The sequence below is a fragment of the Giraffa tippelskirchi genome, chromosome 11 (assembly GCF_054371585.1).
Source record: "Giraffa tippelskirchi isolate mGirTip1 chromosome 11, T2T-mGirTip1v1.2.pri, whole genome shotgun sequence".
Lineage (NCBI taxonomy): Eukaryota > Metazoa > Chordata > Mammalia > Artiodactyla > Giraffidae > Giraffa > Giraffa tippelskirchi.
The window spans coordinates 76465510-76487545 of NC_137285.1; the positions used below are offsets into that span (position 1 = coordinate 76465510).

The 22036-nt window shown below is 55.1% G+C and overlaps 4 protein-coding genes and 1 long non-coding RNA gene across 7 annotated transcripts in view; 3 read left to right on the top strand and 2 right to left on the bottom strand.

The window, feature by feature from the left end:
* Positions 1-5206, bottom strand: part of LOC145527622 (uncharacterized) — a 39751-nt gene extending 34545 nt beyond the window's left edge. The window contains exon 1 of the long non-coding RNA XR_014069787.1: positions 1249-5206. This is a non-coding gene — a long non-coding RNA (uncharacterized LOC145527622). The remainder of the gene's footprint in view (positions 1-1248) is intronic.
* Positions 1599-3625, top strand: LOC145527492 (uncharacterized). Of its 2 annotated transcripts, none has more exons than XM_081545566.1 (3): positions 1599-2009; positions 2409-2721; positions 2973-3625. In XM_081545566.1, the coding sequence occupies exons 1-3, from the start codon at positions 1599-1601 to the stop codon at positions 3245-3247; spliced, it is 999 nt and encodes a 332-aa protein (XP_081401692.1). In that variant the 3' UTR covers positions 3248-3625. The 2 variants fall into 2 exon arrangements, with proteins under 2 accessions (XP_081401692.1, XP_081401691.1); XM_081545565.1 differs by having other exon boundaries at positions 3032-3625.
* A 3853-nt stretch (positions 5207-9059) lies between the features above and the next one.
* On the top strand, positions 9060-11253 carry LOC145527548 (uncharacterized). The gene is made up of 3 exons (XM_081545650.1): positions 9060-9637; positions 10037-10349; positions 10601-11253. The coding sequence occupies exons 1-3, from the start codon at positions 9227-9229 to the stop codon at positions 10873-10875; spliced, it is 999 nt and encodes a 332-aa protein (XP_081401776.1). The 5' UTR covers positions 9060-9226; the 3' UTR covers positions 10876-11253.
* LOC145527547 (uncharacterized) overlaps positions 11179-22036 on the bottom strand; it is an 86211-nt gene continuing 75353 nt past the window's right edge. The window contains exons 2-5 of one of the 2 annotated variants that reach the window (XM_081545649.1): positions 21636-21893; positions 20904-21015; positions 14010-14266; positions 11179-13389 (exon numbers count right to left, since the gene is read on the bottom strand). In XM_081545649.1, the coding sequence (XP_081401775.1) occupies positions 13274-13389; positions 14010-14266; positions 20904-21015; positions 21636-21893 (743 nt within the window). In that variant the 3' untranslated portion in view covers positions 11179-13273. Of the gene's footprint in view, positions 13390-14009; positions 14267-18804; positions 21016-21635; positions 21894-22036 lie in introns of those variants that run through there. The other variant, XM_081545647.1, reaches the window with a different exon arrangement.
* On the top strand, positions 15209-18879 carry LOC145527493 (uncharacterized). Its single transcript, XM_081545568.1, has 3 exons — positions 15209-17263; positions 17663-17975; positions 18286-18879. Exons 1-3 carry the CDS (start codon positions 16853-16855, stop codon positions 18762-18764), a joined length of 1203 nt encoding a protein of 400 aa, XP_081401694.1. The 5' UTR covers positions 15209-16852; the 3' UTR covers positions 18765-18879.

Consider the following 22036-nt stretch of genomic DNA (forward strand, 5'->3'; position numbering starts at 1 on the left):
AGCCTACATTGTCAATACAATCCGACGAAAAAGCCCCGATACGGACATCCAAGGTTGTGTGAAAGGAAATTAGACGACCAAACTAGGATCCTCAGGAGAGTATCGGAGAAGGCAATGGCGACCCACTCCAGTACTCTTGCCTGGAAAATGTCCTGGACGGAGGAGCCTGGTAGGCTGCAGGCCATGGGGTCTTGCAGAGTCAGACACGACTGAAGTGACTTAGCCGCAGCAGCAGCAGCAGGACAGTATGCTATTGGGAATACAACAACACACACAGATCCAGATCGATGGAATAAAGTTGAGGGTCCAGAAACAAACCCCAGCATCCATGGTCAACTCATCTCTGACACAGACGGTGAGAATATCCAAATGGGAACAAGAAAGCCTCTTCAATCAATGTCCATGGGAAAACCAGACAGCTACATCTGAAGAACGCTATTGGGTTTGATCTCATACCACCTCAATATCGGGGAAAAACCTCACCCTAAAGACTGATGTCATGAGATAGCTAGAAAGAAGCGTAGGTCAAAGGCTCCTTAACATCAGAGTCTCCTTGCCATTTGCTGGGCGGAGGTCGAAATGGGTCTCTTCAAGTAAGGGAAAGAGGTAAACGAAGTACACCACTGGGTTTCCATCCAATGGAACCTATTCACAACAGAGAGGCTAAGCATTCACAAATGCAAAAGATAGGAAACGGAACACGAGAGACTCCTTGCAAGTGGTGTATCTGAGAAGGGGTTCATATGGAAAGAGACGAAGAATGCACAGCACTCAGATTCCAAGAAACACCACCACCACCCTTGACCCTTCCCCCATGACCAACTCTGACCTAAAGCCTTTCTCTCCCTCTAACCTATCCCTAAAACATAACCCTCATCTAATCATATACATGTGCATCCCTAGCATCCATCCATCCATCCACACACGAGAGAGAAAGAGGAAGACACAGACGGAATTGAGAAAGGAAAAGAGAGGGACACAGCCAGAGAGAGACACGGAACCAAAGAGAGGAAAGGAGTCGATGGTCCAGACTATTCCTCAATCTGTCTCGAAGGTAGAAGCAATGACAGCGCCCTTCCACCCCAGAAGGGGGAAAAGGACGGAAGGTTTGGAGAGGAAAAGACAAGAACGCAGGGAGCCATTAGAAGCTCAGCCACCCGCAGAAGCCGAGCTGGGACCCTTGAACAGAATCTCAATGGAAACAGAGGACCAGAAAGTTGGCTACTCTTTTCTATAAGAGAGGGAGACCTTCGAGTCTTCCTTTCGGTCCTCCAACTTGGATGCGGGGTCTCAAAACAGTCAGGAGGGGGAGTGCCTTTTCCTGGGTTCCACGGCGCATCCAGGCCTCGTTCTGCCCCATTCTGTGCTGTGTCAGCCCTGGATGGAATCTTTCTTTCTGAAGTCTCAGCGCACGAGCTCCACGTGATATCGGCCCCAGGTGGAAAGGCATGGAGCTGCTCGTAGGCCGACAGACCTAGGAAGCAGATGGGAGAATGACCCCCACTCTGCAGATGGAGAGACTGGGGCAACCCTGAGGGGCATATGCTTGTCCAGGGCCACACCACTTATGAGAAGAAGGAGCCTGGTCTGAGAGCAGCATGGTCCTCGGAGCTCAGGCCCTGGCTGAACCCAGGCCTCCCCAGGGCTGTGGGCTGGGCCGTGTGGGTGTCATTGTGCCTGCACATGGCCTAAGGGGGGTGGTCGAGCAGTCAGAAACCCAGAGATTCCCTTGGGAAGTTTTGAGGAAGGGACCTCAGCACGAACCCCAGGAAATGATGTCACCTGCCGGCAACAGAACCCAACAGAACCCGCAATCCGGGTATCCAGGCCTCCAGAGCGGAGAGGAGCCCCCAGCCAGATCACTTGCTGCCAAGATGTTCTGCTGTTTGCCCCTGCCCAGAGGCCGGGGCCTCAGGAGAGCTCACAGGCAGTGTGCGTGGGCACCCTGTCGACGTTGGCTCAGGACACCCCCGAGAGGCCTCTGGCCCTTTGCCCGGAGAAACAGAAAGGTAACACGGGGAGCCCCAGGCCGGGCCAGGCCACCTCTCCCATGCCACCCGGAAACACCGGGTCCTTTGCCTGTGTGTGGGGATGCGGGTTTCTCGGGCTGTGTCTCCCTCAAGGAAGCCCAGGCGGATGTGGGGTCAGAAGCCTGTGGACAAGTTGTGCCCACACCCCAGGGGAGAGCAGGCTGGGCGGGATGGGGAGAGTGTGGGCAGCGCCGACCGGCCAGGCTGACCTCACACCCTCAGATGGGTCTCTTTCCTCCCGGGTGGGGATCTGAGCAGACACACGTCTCTGACCCTTCTGGGAAGAGAAGTTCGAGCAGGCAGAAGCAGCGGCTCCACTGGCCAGGCCCAGCTCGGAAAACTCCCAGCATGGCTGGCTGACGGTCACTGTCGTTGCAGAGCTTCCCACGTGATGAGGCCGAGGACGGGGACACCCCATCCAGCTCCCAGAGGGAGGGGTCGGAGCACCACCCGCCCGCCCGTGAGGCCCAGTGCAGGCTCCAGGTCAGCGTGCCCACGGAGGCATCAGCCCCACCGGGGGAGACGCGGAGGTGGGGAAGGCCTGCTGCCGAGACACCGCCCAGGATACAGCCGGCGGCCCAGTCTGAGGCTTCCACGGAGCTCAGCACACCCGGCTCCGACCCAGAGTCCAGAGAACCCCGGCCTCTGAGGCACCAGGAGGACCTGGAGCCCAGCACGCCACAGCACAGAGGTGAGGACGCTGGGGCTGGTGCACGGGAGTGTGTGGGGAGGGGTGCTGAGCTACACAGGGACGAGTCCTCGAAAGCTGCTGCTGGGCCTGCAGCAAGCGCTGGCCTCACACCCCCCGCCCCCCATCTTGCACACTTCAGTCCCAAAAGACATCTGACGCTGGGTATTCTTTGGGAACCTCTTGGAAGGTTTCTGTCCCGGGGTACGCACATGCCAAGGCTGGCCTGTGGGCAAACTTTGCTTCTCCCCCAGCTCTAGCACTGGCCTCCAACTGGAACCAGGCTCCACTTCCCAGACCTGTCCCCACACAGGTGGTGGCTCCAGGTGCAGGACCCAGGGATCCACCGAGGGCAGATGGAGAAGCGAGACTTGCCCTCGCAGAGACACCAGGCCAGCTGGGTACTGGCCAGCACACCGGGCAGATCGGATCTCCGTGCCTGCAGGACCCCCAGCCCCAGGCACTGATGTCCCACCCCCTCAGCGAGAACCTCCACCTCCACGTGCACCTCTACCTGCTCGGGCTTTAGCAAGAGAACCCGAGGCAGAGGAAGAGTCACCGCCTCGGCAGGGAGAGCCTGCCCTGGCTCCCGCGCAACACCCAGACGCCCACGATGACTCACCCAGCCCTGCAGGGAGAAAGAGCCCCCGCTCTGGACAGAGACCCAGAGCCCTTACCGGAAACACCACGTCCAGGGGAGCGGTCGGCTCTGCAGCCTCCATCCCTGTCTGCTCACCGTGGATGCCGGCAACTCGGTCTGCCCCCAGGGGACATGGAGTTCCTTTCCCCTGAACTGCTTTGCATGTGGTTTGTTTCCACCTTTCTGGTGATGTTTTATTTTTTGTATGGTTTCCTGGATTTTTGTTGGTTAAGTTGGGATTAGTAAACTGTTTCATCATTGTTGCAATCTGGGAACACTGTTGTGTAACTCTGGTGATACTGTGTTACCATCACCACTTTGTAGTTTCAGACCCGTTCCATCTTTATGCCCCACCCCCCAACAAAGCCTGGATTCAAGGCAAGCACGCCCTGTTCATCCCTCCCCCCGATCCTGAACACAATTTCATCTTTTCTTTCTGCATTCCTTCCTATATTCTTGGTGTCCCCAATCAATGACTCTCAGCGAAATGACTGAAGGAGTGTTTTTCGGACTCTCCACCTACTGTAAGACTCCATTGGAGAGTTCTCATTTTTATGTCATTTGAACTAGCCTTTGATAGCTGAAAGGACGGTGTACGTCCTTTCAAGATACCATGTGCCAAACGAAGCCCTTTTGGCAACTGCCATCATTATCTCCAGGCAGGCATTGCTGTTTGAAGGGTGACATCTCAGCCAGAAGGCAGAGGCTGAGCTCCTCTTGTTGCACCAGCTCCCAAAAGAAGCCAAGAAAGGGAGCTGGAACAACAAACCACCCCCATGCCCAGGAAAGCGTTCTTCATGACAGAAGGCTAGAAAATGACCCAACATCCTTGTGGCCCAGAACCACTCTAGAAAATCACTGTTCCATAAAAAAGAGAAACACATGGGAAGTTCCAAGGAGAGGCAATGCCCATGGCCAGTGTACTTGAGAGACGGCCTGACCGCTCCGGGGAAGACACGCACCGACGGAACCCCTTGGGAAACAGCAGTGATAGTCCTCACCGTCGTAAGGGTTTCCTCTGGGGACAACCTGCCCTGGGCACCACACGAGGGAGCAGACCGGCTTCTCTTCCTCTGCCCCCACACCATTCACTCATGAAGGCAGCTCAGGTGTTCTCATGCCCTGCCTGCCTGCCTGCCTGGCTCATCCGTGAGCTGTGACCACCTCCAGGCTAGGACTCCACCTTTTCCTCTCTGTGTACCGTGAATCTGCACACAGTGGGCTTTCAGAACCTTAGCAGACTTGAGCCATTCCCGCTCGAGCCAGAACCCTCCCCAGGAAGGAAAACAGCTGTGGAGTCATTTTGGCCCCAGCACTGGTTCCGAAAGCCTGGCGGCTCCTACAGCCTCTACGGTGTGAAGAGGGAGGTCCCTTTTGACAGAGCTTTCCGGCTCTCAGATCTAAGCTGTTGTTTCACTGTCAGCTGTGTCTCTTCCGTTGCAGCCAGGTGGGCCACGCTGCTCCAAAGGAGCTCACAAGCTGAGTTTCAAGGGAGGACAGGGATGGCTACAACGTGCTGCAAACTGAGTGAGGGTCCCCACAATCCTCAGCAAAGGTCTGTGGTGTGCAAGCGGGGAGTAGAGGGCCCCCAAGTTCCAAAGGAAGGGAGGTAGTCGGGAGCTAAAGCCCTTGGCTGCTGTGGTAGCAGCTGCAGATGGCAGCCCGTCCACAGTGCACTTCAAATGAGGTCATATGAGCGGGACTCTGGAAATGGCTCCGAAATCGAGAGAAAGGGGTCAGGGTATGTGGGAATCCGGCGGGGGTGGGGGGTGGATGAAGGAAGGTGTCCCTCCTCTCTCCAGTGCAATTTGGTTTGGTGAGTCTCAAAGCTACCAGATGGCACTTCCCAAGTCAGGCCCCCGCAGGAATCAGGGTGGGCTGCCTGCCTCGGGCCCTGCCACAGGGACAAGCCACACCAGTGGCCTCCCTGAGCTCCAATGGCCGGATCTGGGGGGTTCTGTCTGGGTGCACACCTCCTTGCTGTGGCCAAGTTCCCCCCTTCTCTGAGCACCAGCTTCATCCTCTCGAATGAGGACATCAATTGCTACCTTGGCACGTTACTCTCTTCATCCTGTGAAGACTCATTAGGCTTATCCTACAATTACTAGCTGGCCCGAAGAGATATCTCCTGAATCCAGCTTAAGCTGGAGTCTCCCAGGCTCATCTGGCATGTCTTCCCTGAAGTCTGCCAAAACCCACACCCTTGCATTTCCAGGGACTCCCCTTAGCCAGCTGGGCAGAAAACCCAGCATGCTTCAAACAAGCTGACAGACAAGCGGGAGAGGACTCACGGGCAGACGGCTTCCCTCAGGTCTCGGGTGGAGCTCTGGGACCACAGCAGCAACGGGCCATCCCAGCCCCTGGGCTCAGCAGCGCCCTCATTCTCAGGCCGGCGGCTCTGCCCTGAGGGGAGCAGGAACGTCACCAACTGCCGCAGGCGGACCTCAAGCCCCTCCCACTGCTGGAGCCTGACCTCCCCCGGCCCCACCCCTTCCCCTACCCCAGCAGGACGAGAGCTCGTCTTCCCCTGGCTTCCAACGTGAGGCCCGGCCCTGGGCCCCGATTGGGCACTGCCCCAGCCCGGAGCCAATCACAGTGGCCAGGGAGGTGGAACGCACCGATTGGCCAGGGCCAGGTCATGTGACCATACTCCCCAGGAAACTCAAAGATTACCAAGGTTCTCTAAGAAACCAATGAACAAAATTATCCACTAAAGGCAAACCATAATTTTTAATGAGGCCACTGTCACAGAAAAAAAAAATGCTCCACAATAAACTGCTCAAGGAAGCTACTAAATAAACTTTCAGAAAAGTTTAGTAGTTTTTTTTTTTTTTTTAAATAGGGTGACGGAGAGCTATACCTTTCCCATCTATGTGAATTTAGGTTTAAACTAGATTTCCCTTGGCTATTATATAAGACAAAAAAACCCACATCACCCACTTTCACTCCCCCCCACCCCCAAAATGTGTTTTAATCTATTGAATTTTTGTGTCCTCAGTTGTGTCTGATTCACGGCAACTCACCAACTCTACACAGCCAGGCTCTTCCGTCCATGGAATTCAGGGCAATTTTTTCTGTCCCAGTAAATGCCCACCCTGGGTGATCCAAAGGCAAGGGCTCCGAGGCTCCTGAGAGACTAACTCCTTTCAGCTGAGCACAGAGCTGGCTCCTCACTGGGATGCCTGTGGCCTGGGGCTCCCAGAGGGGAGAGCAGCACTCGCCCCACCGTGTGGTCACTGCTGGAAGTGCAGGCTGCTCCTCACTCCCCCTTGACAGTGTCCCTGAGGGCAGAACAGTGTGAATCGAATCAAGGTGGAAAGGCAAACTCCAATGCAACCAACCTTCCCACAAGATCTCCAAAACCACTCAGGAACAGGGAATTGGAAACTGCAGGGGATGACATGAATGGAGATGGAGACTTGACACCTTACACCGAGTTCACTTCCAGTTATCCCTAGACAAACTTTCCATGAAAACTTGTCACAAATCTAGAAGAACAATGAGCAGAAACCGGACACGTGCTTTGAGTCTTCACACACAAAACTAAAAGGCAGTCCACAAAAAAAACCCAGAGAATACAGTGGACTTTGCAAAATCAAAGATATCTACTGTGGGAAAGACCTCATTACAAAAGCAAAAGACAGGTCATACATCGTGAGACGAATGAGTGGAAACACAAAGCTTATCAAGGATGTGTCTCCAAACAGACAAAGAACGCCAACACAACAAGCCTGTGAAAACTAGGGAAAGGTCTGAAGGGACACCAGACGGAGGAAGACACACACAGAGTATCCCGGATGATGTCCAGCACTGAGGGCCTGAAGAAACAACAGTCTAGTTGCACCCCCTCAGGCCTGTGTGACCGTGGATGAGGCCTCTGTTTCCCGGTGGCTCTGAGACATGGACAGGGAGGAAGGGGAAGAGAAGTCACTTGCATTTCTAATACTCACAGCAAAGTCTTCCAATGAGAAGGGAATTATCACCCCCACTGACAATGCCATTCACTGAAGTGATACCCACGAGTCCATCTACCCCAGAAGGGAAGGATGGACCTGTTCTCACAAAACGGCGAGAGATGGAAGGAGGAAGATCAAGCCCACACCAATCACTGGAAAGAGAAGCTGTGCTCAGGGCTTGAAAGAATTCCTACTGGGAAAATCATGTCACAGCCCCACATGGCAATCCACAGCTTCCATGCTATTCCTCCCAAAATGCCAATGCATTTTCGCACCGAACAAAGAATTGCAAAAGGGGTACGGAAACAGAAAAGAGCCTACATTGTCAATACAATCCGACGAAAAAGCCCCGATACGGACATCCAAGGTTGTGTGAAAGGAAATTAGACGACCAAACTAGGATCCTCAGGAGAGTATCGGAGGAGGCAATGGCGACCCACTCCAGTACTCTTGCCTGGAAAATGTCCTGGACGGAGGAGCCTGGTAGGCTGCAGGCCACGGGGTCATGCAGAGTCAGACACGACTGAAGTGACTTAGCCGCAGCAGCAGCAGCAGGACAGTATGCTATTGGGAATACAACAACACACACAGATCCAGATCGATGGAATAAAGTTGAGGGTCCAGAAACAAACCCCAGCATCCATGGTCAACTCATCTCTGACACAGACGGGGAGAATATCCAAATGGGAACAAGAAAGCCTCTTCAATCAATGTCCGTGGGAAAACCAGACAGCTACATCTGAAGAACGCTATTGGTTTTGATCTCATACCACCTCAATATCGGGGAAAAACCTCACCCTAAAGACTGATGTCATGAGATAGCTAGAAAGAAGCGTAGGTCAAAGGCTCCTTAACATCAGAGTCTCCTTGCCATTTGCTGGGCGGAGGTCGAAATGGGTCTCTTCAAGTAAGGGAAAGAGGTAAACGAAGTACACCACTGGGTTTCCATCCAATGGAACCTCTTCACAACGGAGAAGCTAAGCATTCACAAATGCAAAAGATAGGAAACGGAACACGAGAGACTCCTTGCAAGTGGTGTATCTGAGAAGGGGTTCATATGGAAAGAGACGAAGAATGCACAGCACTCAGATTCCAAGAAACACCACCACCACCCTTGACCCTTCCCCCATGACCAACTCTGACCTAAAGCCTTTCTCTCCCTCTAACCTATCCCTAAAACATAACCCTCATCTAATCATATACATGTGCATCCCTAGCATCCATCCATCCATCCACACACGAGAGAGAAAGAGGAAGACACAGACGGAATTGAGAAAGGAAAAGAGAGGGACACAGCCAGAGAGAGACACGGAACCAAAGAGAGGAAAGGAGTCGATGGTCCAGACTATTCCTCAATCTGTCTCGAAGGTAGAAGCAATGACAGCGCCCTTCCACCCCAGAAGGGGGAAAAGGACGGAAGGTTTGGAGAGGAAAAGACAAGAACGCAGGGAGCCATTAGAAGCTCAGCCACCCGCAGAAGCCGAGCTGGGACCCTTGAACAGAATCTCAATGGAAACAGAGGACCAGAAAGTTGGCTACTCTTTTCTATAAGAGAGGGAGACCTTCGAGTCTTCCTTTCGGTCCTCCAACTTGGATGCGGGGTCTCAAAACAGTCAGGAGGGGGAGTGCCTTTTCCTGGGTTCCACGGCGCATCCAGGCCTCGTTCTGCCCCATTCTGTGCTGTGTCAGCCCTGGATGGAATCTTTCTTTCGGAAGTCTCAGCGCACGAGCTCCACGTGATATCGGCCCCAGGTGGAAAGGCATGGAGCTGCTCGTAGGCCGACAGACCTAGGAAGCAGATGGGAGAATGACCCCCACTCTGCAGATGGAGAGACTGGGGCAACCCTGAGGGGCATATGCTTGTCCAGGGCCACACCACTTATGAGAAGAAGGAGCCTGGTCTGAGAGCAGCATGGTCCTCGGAGCTCAGGCCCTGGCTGAACCCAGGCCTCCCCAGGGCTGTGGGCTGGGCCGTGTGGGTGTCATTGTGCCTGCACATGGCCTAAGGGGGGTGGTCGAGCAGTCAGAAACCCAGAGATTCCCTTGGGAAGTTTTGAGGAAGGGACCTCAGCACGAACCCCAGGAAATGATGTCACCTGCCGGCAACAGAACCCAACAGAACCCGCAATCCGGGTATCCAGGCCTCCAGAGCGGAGAGGAGCCCCCAGCCAGATCACTTGCTGCCAAGATGTTCTGCTGTTTGCCCCTGCCCAGAGGCCGGGGCCTCAGGAGAGCTCACAGGCAGTGTGCGTGGGCACCCTGTCGACGTTGGCTCAGGACACCCCCGAGAGGCCTCTGGCCCTTTGCCCGGAGAAACAGAAAGGTAACACGGGGAGCCCCAGGCCGGGCCAGGCCACCTCTCCCATGCCACCCGGAAACACCGGGTCCTTTGCCTGTGTGTGGGGATGCGGGTTTCTCGGGCTGTGTCTCCCTCAAGGAAGCCCAGGCGGATGTGGGGTCAGAAGCCTGTGGACAAGTTGTGTCCACACCCCAGGGGAGAGCAGGCTGGGCGGGATGGGGAGAGTGTGGGCAGCGCCGACCGGCCAGGCTGACCTCACACCCTCAGATGGGTCTCTTTCCTCCCGGGTGGGGATCTGAGCAGACACACGTCTCTGACCCTTCTGGGAAGAGAAGTTCGAGCAGGCAGAAGCAGCGGCTCCACTGGCCAGGCCCAGCTCGGAAAACTCCCAGCATGGCTGGCTGACGGTCACTGTCGTTGCAGAGCTTCCCACGTGATGAGGCCGAGGACGGGGACACCCCATCCAGCTCCCAGAGGGAGGGGTCGGAGCACCACCCGCCCGCCCGTGAGGCCCAGTGCAGGCTCCAGGTCAGCGTGCCCACGGAGGCATCAGCCCCACCGGGGGAGACGCGGAGGTGGGGAAGGCCTGCTGCCGAGACACCGCCCAGGATACAGCCGGCGGCCCAGTCTGAGGCTTCCACGGAGCTCAGCACACCCGGCTCCGACCCAGAGTCCAGAGAACCCCGGCCTCTGAGGCACCAGGAGGACCTGGAGCCCAGCACGCCACAGCACAGAGGTGAGGACGCTGGGGCTGGTGCACGGGAGTGTGTGGGGAGGGGTGCTGAGCTACACAGGGACGAGTCCTCGAAAGCTGCTGCTGGGCCTGCAGCAAGCGCTGGCCTCACACCCCCCGCCCCCCATCTTGCACACTTCAGTCCCAAAAGACATCTGACGCTGGGTATTCTTTGGGAACCTCTTGGAAGGTTTCTGTCCCGGGGTACGCACATGCCAAGGCTGGCCTGTGGGCAAACTTTGCTTCTCCCCCAGCTCTAGCACTGGCCTCCAACTGGAACCAGGCTCCACTTCCCAGACCTGTCCCCACACAGGTGGTGGCTCCAGGTGCAGGACCCAGGGATCCACCGAGGGCAGATGGAGAAGCGAGACTTGCCCTCGCAGAGACACCAGGCCAGCTGGGTACTGGCCAGCACACCGGGCAGATCGGATCTCCGTGCCTGCAGGACCCCCAGCCCCAGGCACTGATGTCCCACCCCCTCAGCGAGAACCTCCACCTCCACGTGCACCTCTACCTGCTCGGGCTTTAGCAAGAGAACCCGAGGCAGAGGAAGAGTCACCGCCTCGGCAGGGAGAGCCTGCCCTGGCTCCCGCGCAACACCCAGACGCCCACGATGACTCACCCAGCCCTGCAGGGAGAAAGAGCCCCCGCTCTGGACAGAGACCCAGAGCCCTTACCGGAAACACCACGTCCAGGGGAGCGGTCGGCTCTGCAGCCTCCATCCCTGTCTGCTCACCGTGGATGCCGGCAACTCGGTCTGCCCCCAGGGGACATGGAGTTCCTTTCCCCTGAACTGCTTTGCATGTGGTTTGTTTCCACCTTTCTGGTGATGTTTTATTTTTTGTATGGTTTCCTGGATTTTTGTTGGTTAAGTTGGGATTAGTAAACTGTTTCATCATTGTTGCAATCTGGGAACACTGTTGTGTAACTCTGGTGATACTGTGTTACCATCACCACTTTGTAGTTTCAGACCCGTTCCATCTTTATGCCCCACCCCCCAACAAAGCCTGGATTCAAGGCAAGCACGCCCTGTTCATCCCTCCCCCCGATCCTGAACACAATTTCATCTTTTCTTTCTGCATTCCTTCCTATATTCTTGGTGTCCCCAATCAATGACTCTCAGCGAAATGACTGAAGGAGTGTTTTTCGGACTCTCCACCTACTGTAAGACTCCATTGGAGAGTTCTCATTTTTATGTCATTTGAACTAGCCTTTGATAGCTGAAAGGACGGTGTACGTCCTTTCAAGATACCATGTGCCAAACGAAGCCCTTTTGGCAACTGCCATCATTATCTCCAGGCAGGCATTGCTGTTTGAAGGGTGACATCTCAGCCAGAAGGCAGAGGCTGAGCTCCTCTTGTTGCACCAGCTCCCAAAAGAAGCCAAGAAAGGGAGCTGGAACAACAAACCACCCCCATGCCCAGGAAAGCGTTCTTCATGACAGAAGGCTAGAAAATGACCCAACATCCTTGTGGCCCAGAACCACTCTAGAAAATCACTGTTCCATAAAAAAGAGAAACACATGGGAAGTTCCAAGGAGAGGCAATGCCCATGGCCAGTGTACTTGAGAGACGGCCTGACCGCTCCGGGGAAGACACGCACCGACGGAACCCCTTGGGAAACAGCAGTGATAGTCCTCACCATCGTAAGGGTTTCCTCTGGGGACAACCTGCCCTGGGCACCACACGAGGGAGCAGACTGGCTTCTCTTCCTCTGCCCCCACACCATTCACTCATGAAGGCAGCTCAGGTGTTCTCATGCCCTGCCTGCCTGCCTGCCTGGCTCATCCGTGAGCTGTGACCACCTCCAGGCTAGGACTCCACCTTTTCCTCTCTGTGTACCGTGAATCTGCACACAGTGGGCTTTCAGAACCTTAGGAGACTTGAGCCATTCCCACTCGAGCCAGAACCCTCCCCAGGAAGGAAAACAGCTGTGGAGTCATTTTGGCCCCAGCACTGGTTCCGAAAGCCTGGCGGCTCCTACAGCCTCTACGGTGTGAAGAGGGAGGTCCCTTTTGACAGAGCTTTCCGGCTCTCAGATCTAAGCTGTTGTTTCACTGTCAGCTGTGTCTCTTCCGTTGCAGCCAGGTGGGCCACGCTGCTCCAAAGGAGCTCACAAGCTGAGTTTCAAGGGAGGACAGGGATGGCTACAACGTGCTGCAAACTGAGTGAGGGTCCCCACAATCCTCAGCAAAGGTCTGTGGTGTGCAAGTGGGGAGTAGAGGGCCCCCAAGTTCCAAAGGAAGGGAGGTAGTCGGGAGCTAAAGCCCTTGGCTGCTGTGGTAGCAGCTGCAGATGGCAGCCCGTCCACAGTGCACTTCAAATGAGGTCATATGAGCAGGACTCTGGAAATGGCTCCGAAATCGAGAGAAAGGGGTCAGGGTATGTGGGAATCCAGCGGGGGTGGGGGGTGGATGAAGGAAGGTGTCCCTCCTATCTCCAGTGCAATTTGGTTTGGTGAGTCTCAAAGCTACCAGATGGCACTTCCCAAGTCAGGCCCCCGCAGGAATCAGGGTGGGCTGCCTGCCTCGGGCCCTGCCACAGGGACAAGCCACACCAGTGGCCTCCCTGAGCTCCAATGGCCGGATCTGGGGGGTTCTGTCTGGGTGCACACCTCCTTGCTGTGGCCAAGTTCCCCCCTTCTCTGAGCACCAGCTTCATCCTCTCGAATGAGGACATCAATTGCTACCTTGGCACGTTACTCTCTTCATCCTGTGAAGACTCATTAGGCTTATCCTACAATTACTAGCTGGCCCGAAGAGATATCTCCTGAATCCAGCTTAAGCTGGAGTCTCCCAGGCTCATCTGGCATGTCTTCCCTGAAGTCTGCCAAAACCCACACCCTTGCATTTCCAGGGACTCCCCTTAGCCAGCTGGGCAGAAAACCCAGCATGCTTCAAACAAGCTGACAGACAAGCGGGAGAGGACTCACGGGCAGACGGCTTCCCTCAGGTCTCGGGTGGAGCTCTGGGACCACAGCAGCAACGGGCCATCCCAGCCCCTGGGCTCAGCAGCGCCCTCATTCTCAGGCCGGCGGCTCTGCCCTGAGGGGAGCAGGAACGTCACCAACTGCCGCAGGCGGACCTCAAGCCCCTCCCACTGCTGGAGCCTGACCTCCCCCGGCCCCACCCCTTCCCCTACCCCAGCAGGACGAGAGCTCGTCTTCCCCTGGCTTCCAACGTGAGGCCCGGCCCTGGGCCCCGATTGGGCACTGCCCCAGCCCGGAGCCAATCACAGTGGCCAGGGAGGTGGAACGCACCGATTGGCCAGGGCCAGGTCATGTGACCATACTCCCCAGGAAACTCAAAGATTACCAAGGTTCTCTCAGAAACCAATGAACAAAATTATCCACTAAAGGCAAACCATAATTTTTAATGAGGCCAATGTCACAGAAAAAAAAAAATGCTCCACAATAAACTGCTCAAGGAAGCTACTAAATAAACTTTCAGAAAAGTTTAGTAGTTTTTTTTTTTTTTTAAATAGGGTGACGGAGAGCTATACCTTTCCCATCTATGTGAATTTAGGTTTAAACTAGATTTCCCTTGGCTATTATATAAGACAAAAAAACCCACATCACCCACTTTCACTCCCCCCCACCCCCAAAATGTGTTTCAATCTATTGAATTTTTGTGTCCTCAGTTGTGTCTGATTCACGGCAACTCACCAACTCTACACAGCCAGGCTCTTCCGTCCATGGAATTCAGGGCAATTTTTTCTGTCCCAGTAAATGCCCACCCTGGGTGATCCAAAGGCAAGGGCTCCGAGGCTCCTGAGAGACTAACTCCTTTCAGCTGAGCACAGAGCTGGCTCCTCACTGGGATGCCTGTGGCCTGGGGCTCCCAGAGGGGAGAGCAGCACTCGCCCCACCGTGTGGTCACTGCTGGAAATGCAGGCTGCTCCTCACACCCCTTGACTGTGTCCCTGAGGGCAGAACAGTGTGAATCGAATCAAGGTGGAAATGCAAACTCCAATGCAACCAACCTTCCACAAGGTCTCCAAAACCACTCAGGAACAGGGAATTGGAAACTGCAGGGGATGACATGAATGGAGATGGAGACTTGACACCTTACACCGAGTTCACTTCCAGTTATCCCTAGACAAACTTTCCATGAAAACTTGTCACAAATCTAGAAGAACAATGAGCAGAAACCGGACACGTGCTTTGAGTCTTCACACACAAAACTAAAAGGCAGTCCACAAAAAAAACCCAGAGAATACAGTGGACTTTGCAAAATCAAAGATATCTACTGTGGGAAAGACCTCATTACAAAAGCAAAAGACAGGTCATACATCGCGAGACGAATGAGTGGAAACACAAAGCTTATCAAGGATGTGTCTCCAAACAGACAAAGAACGCCAACACAACAAGCCTGTGAAAACTAGGGAAAGGTCTGAAGGGACACCAGACGGAGGAAGACACACACAGAGTATCCCGGATGATGTCCAGCACTGAGGGCCTGAAGAAACAACAGTCTAGTTGCACCCCCTCAGGCCTGTGTGACCGTGGATGAGGCCTCTGTTTCCCGGTGGCTCTGAGACATGGACAGGGAGGAAGGGGAAGAGAAGTCACTTGCATTTCTAATACTCACAGCAAAGTCTTCCAATGAGAAGGGAATTATCACCCCCACTGACAATGCCATTCACTGAAGTGATACCCACGAGTCCATCTACCCCAGAAGGGAAGGATGGACCTGTTCTCACAAAACGGCGAGAGATGGAAGGAGGAAGATCAAGCCCACACCAATCACTGGAAAGAGAAGCTGTGCTCAGGGCTTGAAAGAATTCCTACTGGGAAAATCATGTCACAGCCCCACATGGCAATCCACAGCTTCCATGCTATTCCTCCCAAAATGCCAATGCATTTTCGCACCGAACAAAGAATTGCAAAAGGGGTACGGAAACAGAAAAGAGCCTACATTGTCAATACAATCCGACGAAAAAGCCCCGATACGGACATCCAAGGTTGTGTGAAAGGAAATTAGACGACCAAACTAGGATCCTCAGGAGAGTATCGGAGGAGGCAATGGCGACCCACTCCAGTACTCTTGCCTGGAAAATGTCCTGGACGGAGGAGCCTGGTAGGCTGCAGGCCACGGGGTCATGCAGAGTCAGACACGACTGAAGTGACTTAGCCGCAGCAGCAGCAGCAGGACAGTATGCTATTGGGAATACAACAACACACACAGATCCAGATCGATGGAATAAAGTTGAGGGTCCAGAAACAAACCCCAGCATCCATGGTCAACTCATCTCTGACACAGACGGGGAGAATATCCAAATGGGAACAAGAAAGCCTCTTCAATCAATGTCCATGGGAAAACCAGACAGCTACATCTGAAGAACGCTATTGGTTTTGATCTCATACCACCTCAATATCGGGGAAAAACCTCACCCTAAAGACTGATGTCATGAGATAGCTAGAAAGAAGCGTAGGTCAAAGGCTCCTTAACATCAGAGTCTCCTTGCCATTTGCTGGGCGGAGGTCGAAATGGGTCTCTTCAAGTAAGGGAAAGAGGTAAACGAAGTACACCACTGGGTTTCCATCCAATGGAACCTCTTCACAACGGAGAAGCTAAGCATTCACAAATGCAAAAGATAGGAAACGGAACACGAGAGACTCCTTGCAAGTGGTGTATCTGAGAAGGGGTTCATATGGAAAGAGACGAAGAATGCACAGCACTCAGATTCCAAGAAACACCACCACCACCCTTGACCCTTCCCCCATGACCAACTCTGACCTAAAGCCTTTCTCTCCCTCTAACCTATCCCTAAAACATAACCCTCATCTAATCATATACATGTGCATCCCTAGCATCCATCCATCCATCCACACACGAGAGAGAAAGAGGAAGACACAGACGGAATTGAGAAAGGAAAAGAGAGGGACACAGCCAGAGAGAGACACGGAACCAAAGAGAGGAAAGGAGTCGATGGTCCAGACTTTTCCTCAATCTGTCTCGAAGGTAGAAGCAATGACAGCGCCCTTCCACCCCAGAAGGGGGAAAAGGACGGAAGGTTTGGAGAGGAAAAGACAAGAACGCAGGGAGCCATTAGAAGCTCAGCCACCCGCAGAAGCCGAGCTGGGACCCTTGAACAGAATCTCAATGGAAACAGAGGACCAGAAAGTTGGCTACTCTTTTCTATAAGAGAGGGAGACCTTCGAGTCTTCCTTTCGGTCCTCCAACTTGGATGCGGGGTCTCAAAACAGTCAGGAGGGGGAGTGCCTTTTCCTGGGTTCCACGGCGCATCCAGGCCTCGTTCTGCCCCATTCTGTGCTGTGTCAGCCCTGGATGGAATCTTTCTTTCTGAAGTCTCAGCGCACGAGCTCCACGTGATATCGGCCCCAGGTGGAAAGGCATGGAGCTGCTCGTAGGCCGACAGACCTAGGAAGCAGATGGGAGAATGACCCCCACTCTGCAGATGGAGAGACTGGGGCAACCCTGAGGGGCATATGCTTGTCCAGGGCCACACCACTTATGAGAAGAAGGAGCCTGGTCTGAGAGCAGCATGGTCCTCGGAGCTCAGGCCCTGGCTGAACCCAGGCCTCCCCAGGGCTGTGGGCTGGGCCGTGTGGGTGTCATTGTGCCTGCACATGGCCTAAGGGGGGTGGTCGAGCAGTCAGAAACCCAGAGATTCCCTTGGGAAGTTTTGAGGAAGGGACCTCAGCACGAACCCCAGGAAATGATGTCACCTGCCGGCAACAGAACCCAACAGAACCCGCAATCCGGGTATCCAGGCCTCCAGAGCGGAGAGGAGCCCCCAGCCAGATCACTTGCTGCCAAGATGTTCTGCTGTTTGCCCCTGCCCAGAGGCCGGGGCCTCAGGAGAGCTCACAGGCAGTGTGCGTGGGCACCCTGTCGACGTTGGCTCAGGACACCCCCGAGAGGCCTCTGGCCCTTTGCCCGGAGAAACAGAAAGGTAACACGGGGAGCCCCAGGCCGGGCCAGGCCACCTCTCCCATGCCACCCGGAAACACCGGGTCCTTTGCCTGTGTGTGGGGATGCGGGTTTCTCGGGCTGTGTCTCCCTCAAGGAAGCCCAGGCGGATGTGGGGTCAGAAGCCTGTGGACAAGTTGTGCCCACACCCCAGGGGAGAGCAGGCTGGGCGGGATGGGGAGAGTGTGGGCAGCGCCGACCGGCCAGGCTGACCTCACACCCTCAGATGGGTCTCTTTCCTCCCGGGTGGGGATCTGAGCAGACACACGTCTCTGACCCTTCTGGGAAGAGAAGTTCGAGCAGGCAGAAGCAGCGGCTCCACTGGCCAGGCCCAGCTCGGAAAACTCCCAGCATGGCTGGCTGACGGTCACTGTCGTTGCAGAGCTTCCCACGTGATGAGGCCGAGGACGGGGACACCCCATCCAGCTCCCAGAGGGAGGGGTCGGAGCACCACCCGCCCGCCCGTGAGGCCCAGTGCAGGCTCCAGGTCAGCGTGCCCACGGAGGCATCAGCCCCACCGGGGGAGACGCGGAGGTGGGGAAGGCCTGCTGCCGAGACACCGCCCAGGATACAGCCGGCGGCCCAGTCTGAGGCTTCCACGGAGCTCAGCACACCCGGCTCCGACCCAGAGTCCAGAGAACCCCGGCCTCTGAGGCACCAGGAGGACCTGGAGCCCAGCACGCCACAGCACAGAGGTGAGGACGCTGGGGCTGGTGCACGGGAGTGTGTGGGGAGGGGTGCTGAGCTACACAGGGACGAGTCCTCGAAAGCTGCTGCTGGGCCTGCAGCAAGCGCTGGCCTCACACCCCCCGCCCCCCATCTTGCACACTTCAGTCCCAAAAGACATCTGACGCTGGGTATTCTTTGGGAACCTCTTGGAAGGTTTCTGTCCCGGGGTACGCACATGCCAAGGCTGGCCTGTGGGCAAACTTTGCTTCTCCCCCAGCTCTAGCACCGGCCTCCAACTGGAACCAGGCTCCACTTCCCAGACCTGTCCCCACACAGGTGGTGGCTCCAGGTGCAGGACCCAGGGATCCACCGAGGGCAGATGGAGAAGCGAGACTTGCCCTCGCAGAGACACCAGGCCAGCTGGGTACTGGCCAGCACACCGGGCAGATCGGATCTCCGTGCCTGCAGGACCCCCAGCCCCAGGCACTGATGTCCCACCCCCTCAGCGAGAACCTCCACCTCCACGTGCACCTCTACCTGCTCGGGCTTTGGCAAGAGAACCCGAGGCAGAGGAAGAGTCACCGCCTCGGCAGGGAGAGCCTGCCCTGGCTCCCGCGCAACACCCAGACGCCCACGATGACTCACCCAGCCCTGCAGGGAGAAAGAGCCCCCGCTCTGGACAGAGACCCAGAGCCCTTACCGGAAACACCACGTCCAGGGGAGCGGTCGGCTCTGCAGCCTCCATCCCTGTCTGCTCACCGTGGATGCCGGCAACTCGGTCTGCCCCCAGGGGACATGGAGTTCCTTTCCCCTGAACTGCTTTGCATGTGGTTTGTTTCCACCTTTCTGGTGATGTTTTATTTTTTGTATGGTTTCCTGGATTTTTGTTGGTTAAGTTGGGATTAGTAAACTGTTTCATCATTGTTGCAATCTGGGAACACTGTTGTGTAACTCTGGTGATACTGTGTTACCATCACCACTTTGTAGTTTCAGACCCGTTCCATCTTTATGCCCCACCCCCCAACAAAGCCTGGATTCAAGGCAAGCACGCCCTGTTCATCCCTCCCCCCGATCCTGAACACAATTTCATCTTTTCTTTCTGCATTCCTTCCTATATTCTTGGTGTCCCCAATCAATGACTCTCAGCGAAATGACTGAAGGAGTGTTTTTCGGACTCTCCACCTACTGTAAGACTCCATTGGAGAGTTCTCATTTTTATGTCATTTGAACTAGCCTTTGATAGCTGAAAGGACGGTGTACGTCCTTTCAAGATACCATGTGCCAAACGAAGCCCTTTTGGCAACTGCCATCATTATCTCCAGGCAGGCATTGCTGTTTGAAGGGTGACATCTCAGCCAGAAGGCAGAGGCTGAGCTCCTCTTGTTGCACCAGCTCCCAAAAGAAGCCAAGAAAGGGAGCTGGAACAACAAACCACCCCCATGCCCAGGAAAGCGTTCTTCATGACAGAAGGCTAGAAAATGACCCAACATCCTTGTGGCCCAGAACCACTCTAGAAAATCACTGTTCCATAAAAAAGAGAAACACATGGGAAGTTCCAAGGAGAGGCAATGCCCATGGCCAGTGTACTTGAGAGACGGCCTGACCGCTCCGGGGAAGACACGCACCGACGGAACCCCTTGGGAAACAGCAGTGATAGTCCTCACCGTCGTAAGGGTTTCCTCTGGGGACAACCTGCCCTGGGCACCACACGAGGGAGCAGACCGGCTTCTCTTCCTCTGCCCCCACACCATTCACTCATGAAGGCAGCTCAGGTGTTCTCATGCCCTGCCTGCCTGCCTGCCTGGCTCATCCGTGAGCTGTGACCACCTCCAGGCTAGGACTCCACCTTTTCCTCTCTGTGTACCGTGAATCTGCACACAGTGGGCTTTCAGAACCTTAGCAGACTTGAGCCATTCCCGCTCGAGCCAGAACCCTCCCCAGGAAGGAAAACAGCTGTGGAGTCATTTTGGCCCCAGCACTGGTTCCGAAAGCCTGGCGGCTCCTACAGCCTCTACGGTGTGAAGAGGGAGGTCCCTTTTGACAGAGCTTTCCGGCTCTCAGATCTAAGCTGTTGTTTCACTGTCAGCTGTGTCTCTTCCGTTGCAGCCAGGTGGGCCACGCTGCTCCAAAGGAGCTCACAAGCTGAGTTTCAAGGGAGGACAGGGATGGCTACAACGTGCTGCAAACTGAGTGAGGGTCCCCACAATCCTCAGCAAAGGTCTGTGGTGTGCAAGCGGGGAGTAGAGGGCCCCCAAGTTCCAAAGGAAGGGAGGTAGTCGGGAGCTAAAGCCCTTGGCTGCTGTGGTAGCAGCTGCAGATGGCAGCCCGTCCACAGTGCACTTCAAATGAGGTCATATGAGCGGGACTCTGGAAATGGCTCCGAAATCGAGAGAAAGGGGTCAGGGTATGTGGGAATCCGGCGGGGGTGGGGGGTGGATGAAGGAAGGTGTCCCTCCTCTCTCCAGTGCAATTTGGTTTGGTGAGTCTCAAAGCTACCAGATGGCACTTCCCAAGTCAGGCCCCCGCAGGAATCAGGGTGGGCTGCCTGCCTCGGGCCCTGCCACAGGGACAAGCCACACCAGTGGCCTCCCTGAGCTCCAATGGCCGGATCTGGGGGGTTCTGTCTGGGTGCACACCTCCTTGCTGTGGCCAAGTTCCCCCCTTCTCTGAGCACCAGCTTCATCCTCTCGAATGAGGACATCAATTGCTACCTTGGCACGTTACTCTCTTCATCCTGTGAAGACTCATTAGGCTTATCCTACAATTACTAGCTGGCCCGAAGAGATATCTCCTGAATCCAGCTTAAGCTGGAGTCTCCCAGGCTCATCTGGCATGTCTTCCCTGAAGTCTGCCAAAACCCACACCCTTGCATTTCCAGGGACTCCCCTTAGCCAGCTGGGCAGAAAACCCAGCATGCTTCAAACAAGCTGACAGACAAGCGGGAGAGGACTCACGGGCAGACGGCTTCCCTCAGGTCTCGGGTGGAGCTCTGGGACCACAGCAGCAACGGGCCATCCCAGCCCCTGGGCTCAGCAGCGCCCTCATTCTCAGGCCGGCGGCTCTGCCCTGAGGGGAGCAGGAACGTCACCAACTGCCGCAGGCGGACCTCAAGCCCCTCCCACTGCTGGAGCCTGACCTCCCCCGGCCCCACCCCTTCCCCTACCCCAGCAGGACGAGAGCTCGTCTTCCCCTGGCTTCCAACGTGAGGCCCGGCCCTGGGCCCCGATTGGGCACTGCCCCAGCCCGGAGCCAATCACAGTGGCCAGGGAGGTGGAACGCACCGATTGGCCAGGGCCAGGTCATGTGACCATACTCCCCAGGAAACTCAAAGATTACCAAGGTTCTCTAAGAAACCAATGAACAAAATTATCCACTAAAGGCAAACCATAATTTTTAATGAGGCCACTGTCACAGAAAAAAAAAATGCTCCACAATAAACTGCTCAAGGAAGCTACTAAATAAACTTTCAGAAAAGTTTAGTAGTTTTTTTTTTTTTTTTAAATAGGGTGACGGAGAGCTATACCTTTCCCATCTATGTGAATTTAGGTTTAAACTAGATTTCCCTTGGCTATTATATAAGACAAAAAAACCCACATCACCCACTTTCACTCCCCCCCACCCCCAAAATGTGTTTTAATCTATTGAATTTTTGTGTCCTCAGTTGTGTCTGATTCACGGCAACTCACCAACTCTACACAGCCAGGCTCTTCCGTCCATGGAATTCAGGGCAATTTTTTCTGTCCCAGTAAATGCCCACCCTGGGTGATCCAAAGGCAAGGGCTCCGAGGCTCCTGAGAGACTAACTCCTTTCAGCTGAGCACAGAGCTGGCTCCTCACTGGGATGCCTGTGGCCTGGGGCTCCCAGAGGGGAGAGCAGCACTCGCCCCACCGTGTGGTCACTGCTGGAAGTGCAGGCTGCTCCTCACTCCCCCTTGACAGTGTCCCTGAGGGCAGAACAGTGTGAATCGAATCAAGGTGGAAAGGCAAACTCCAATGCAACCAACCTTCCCACAAGATCTCCAAAACCACTCAGGAACAGGGAATTGGAAACTGCAGGGGATGACATGAATGGAGATGGAGACTTGAC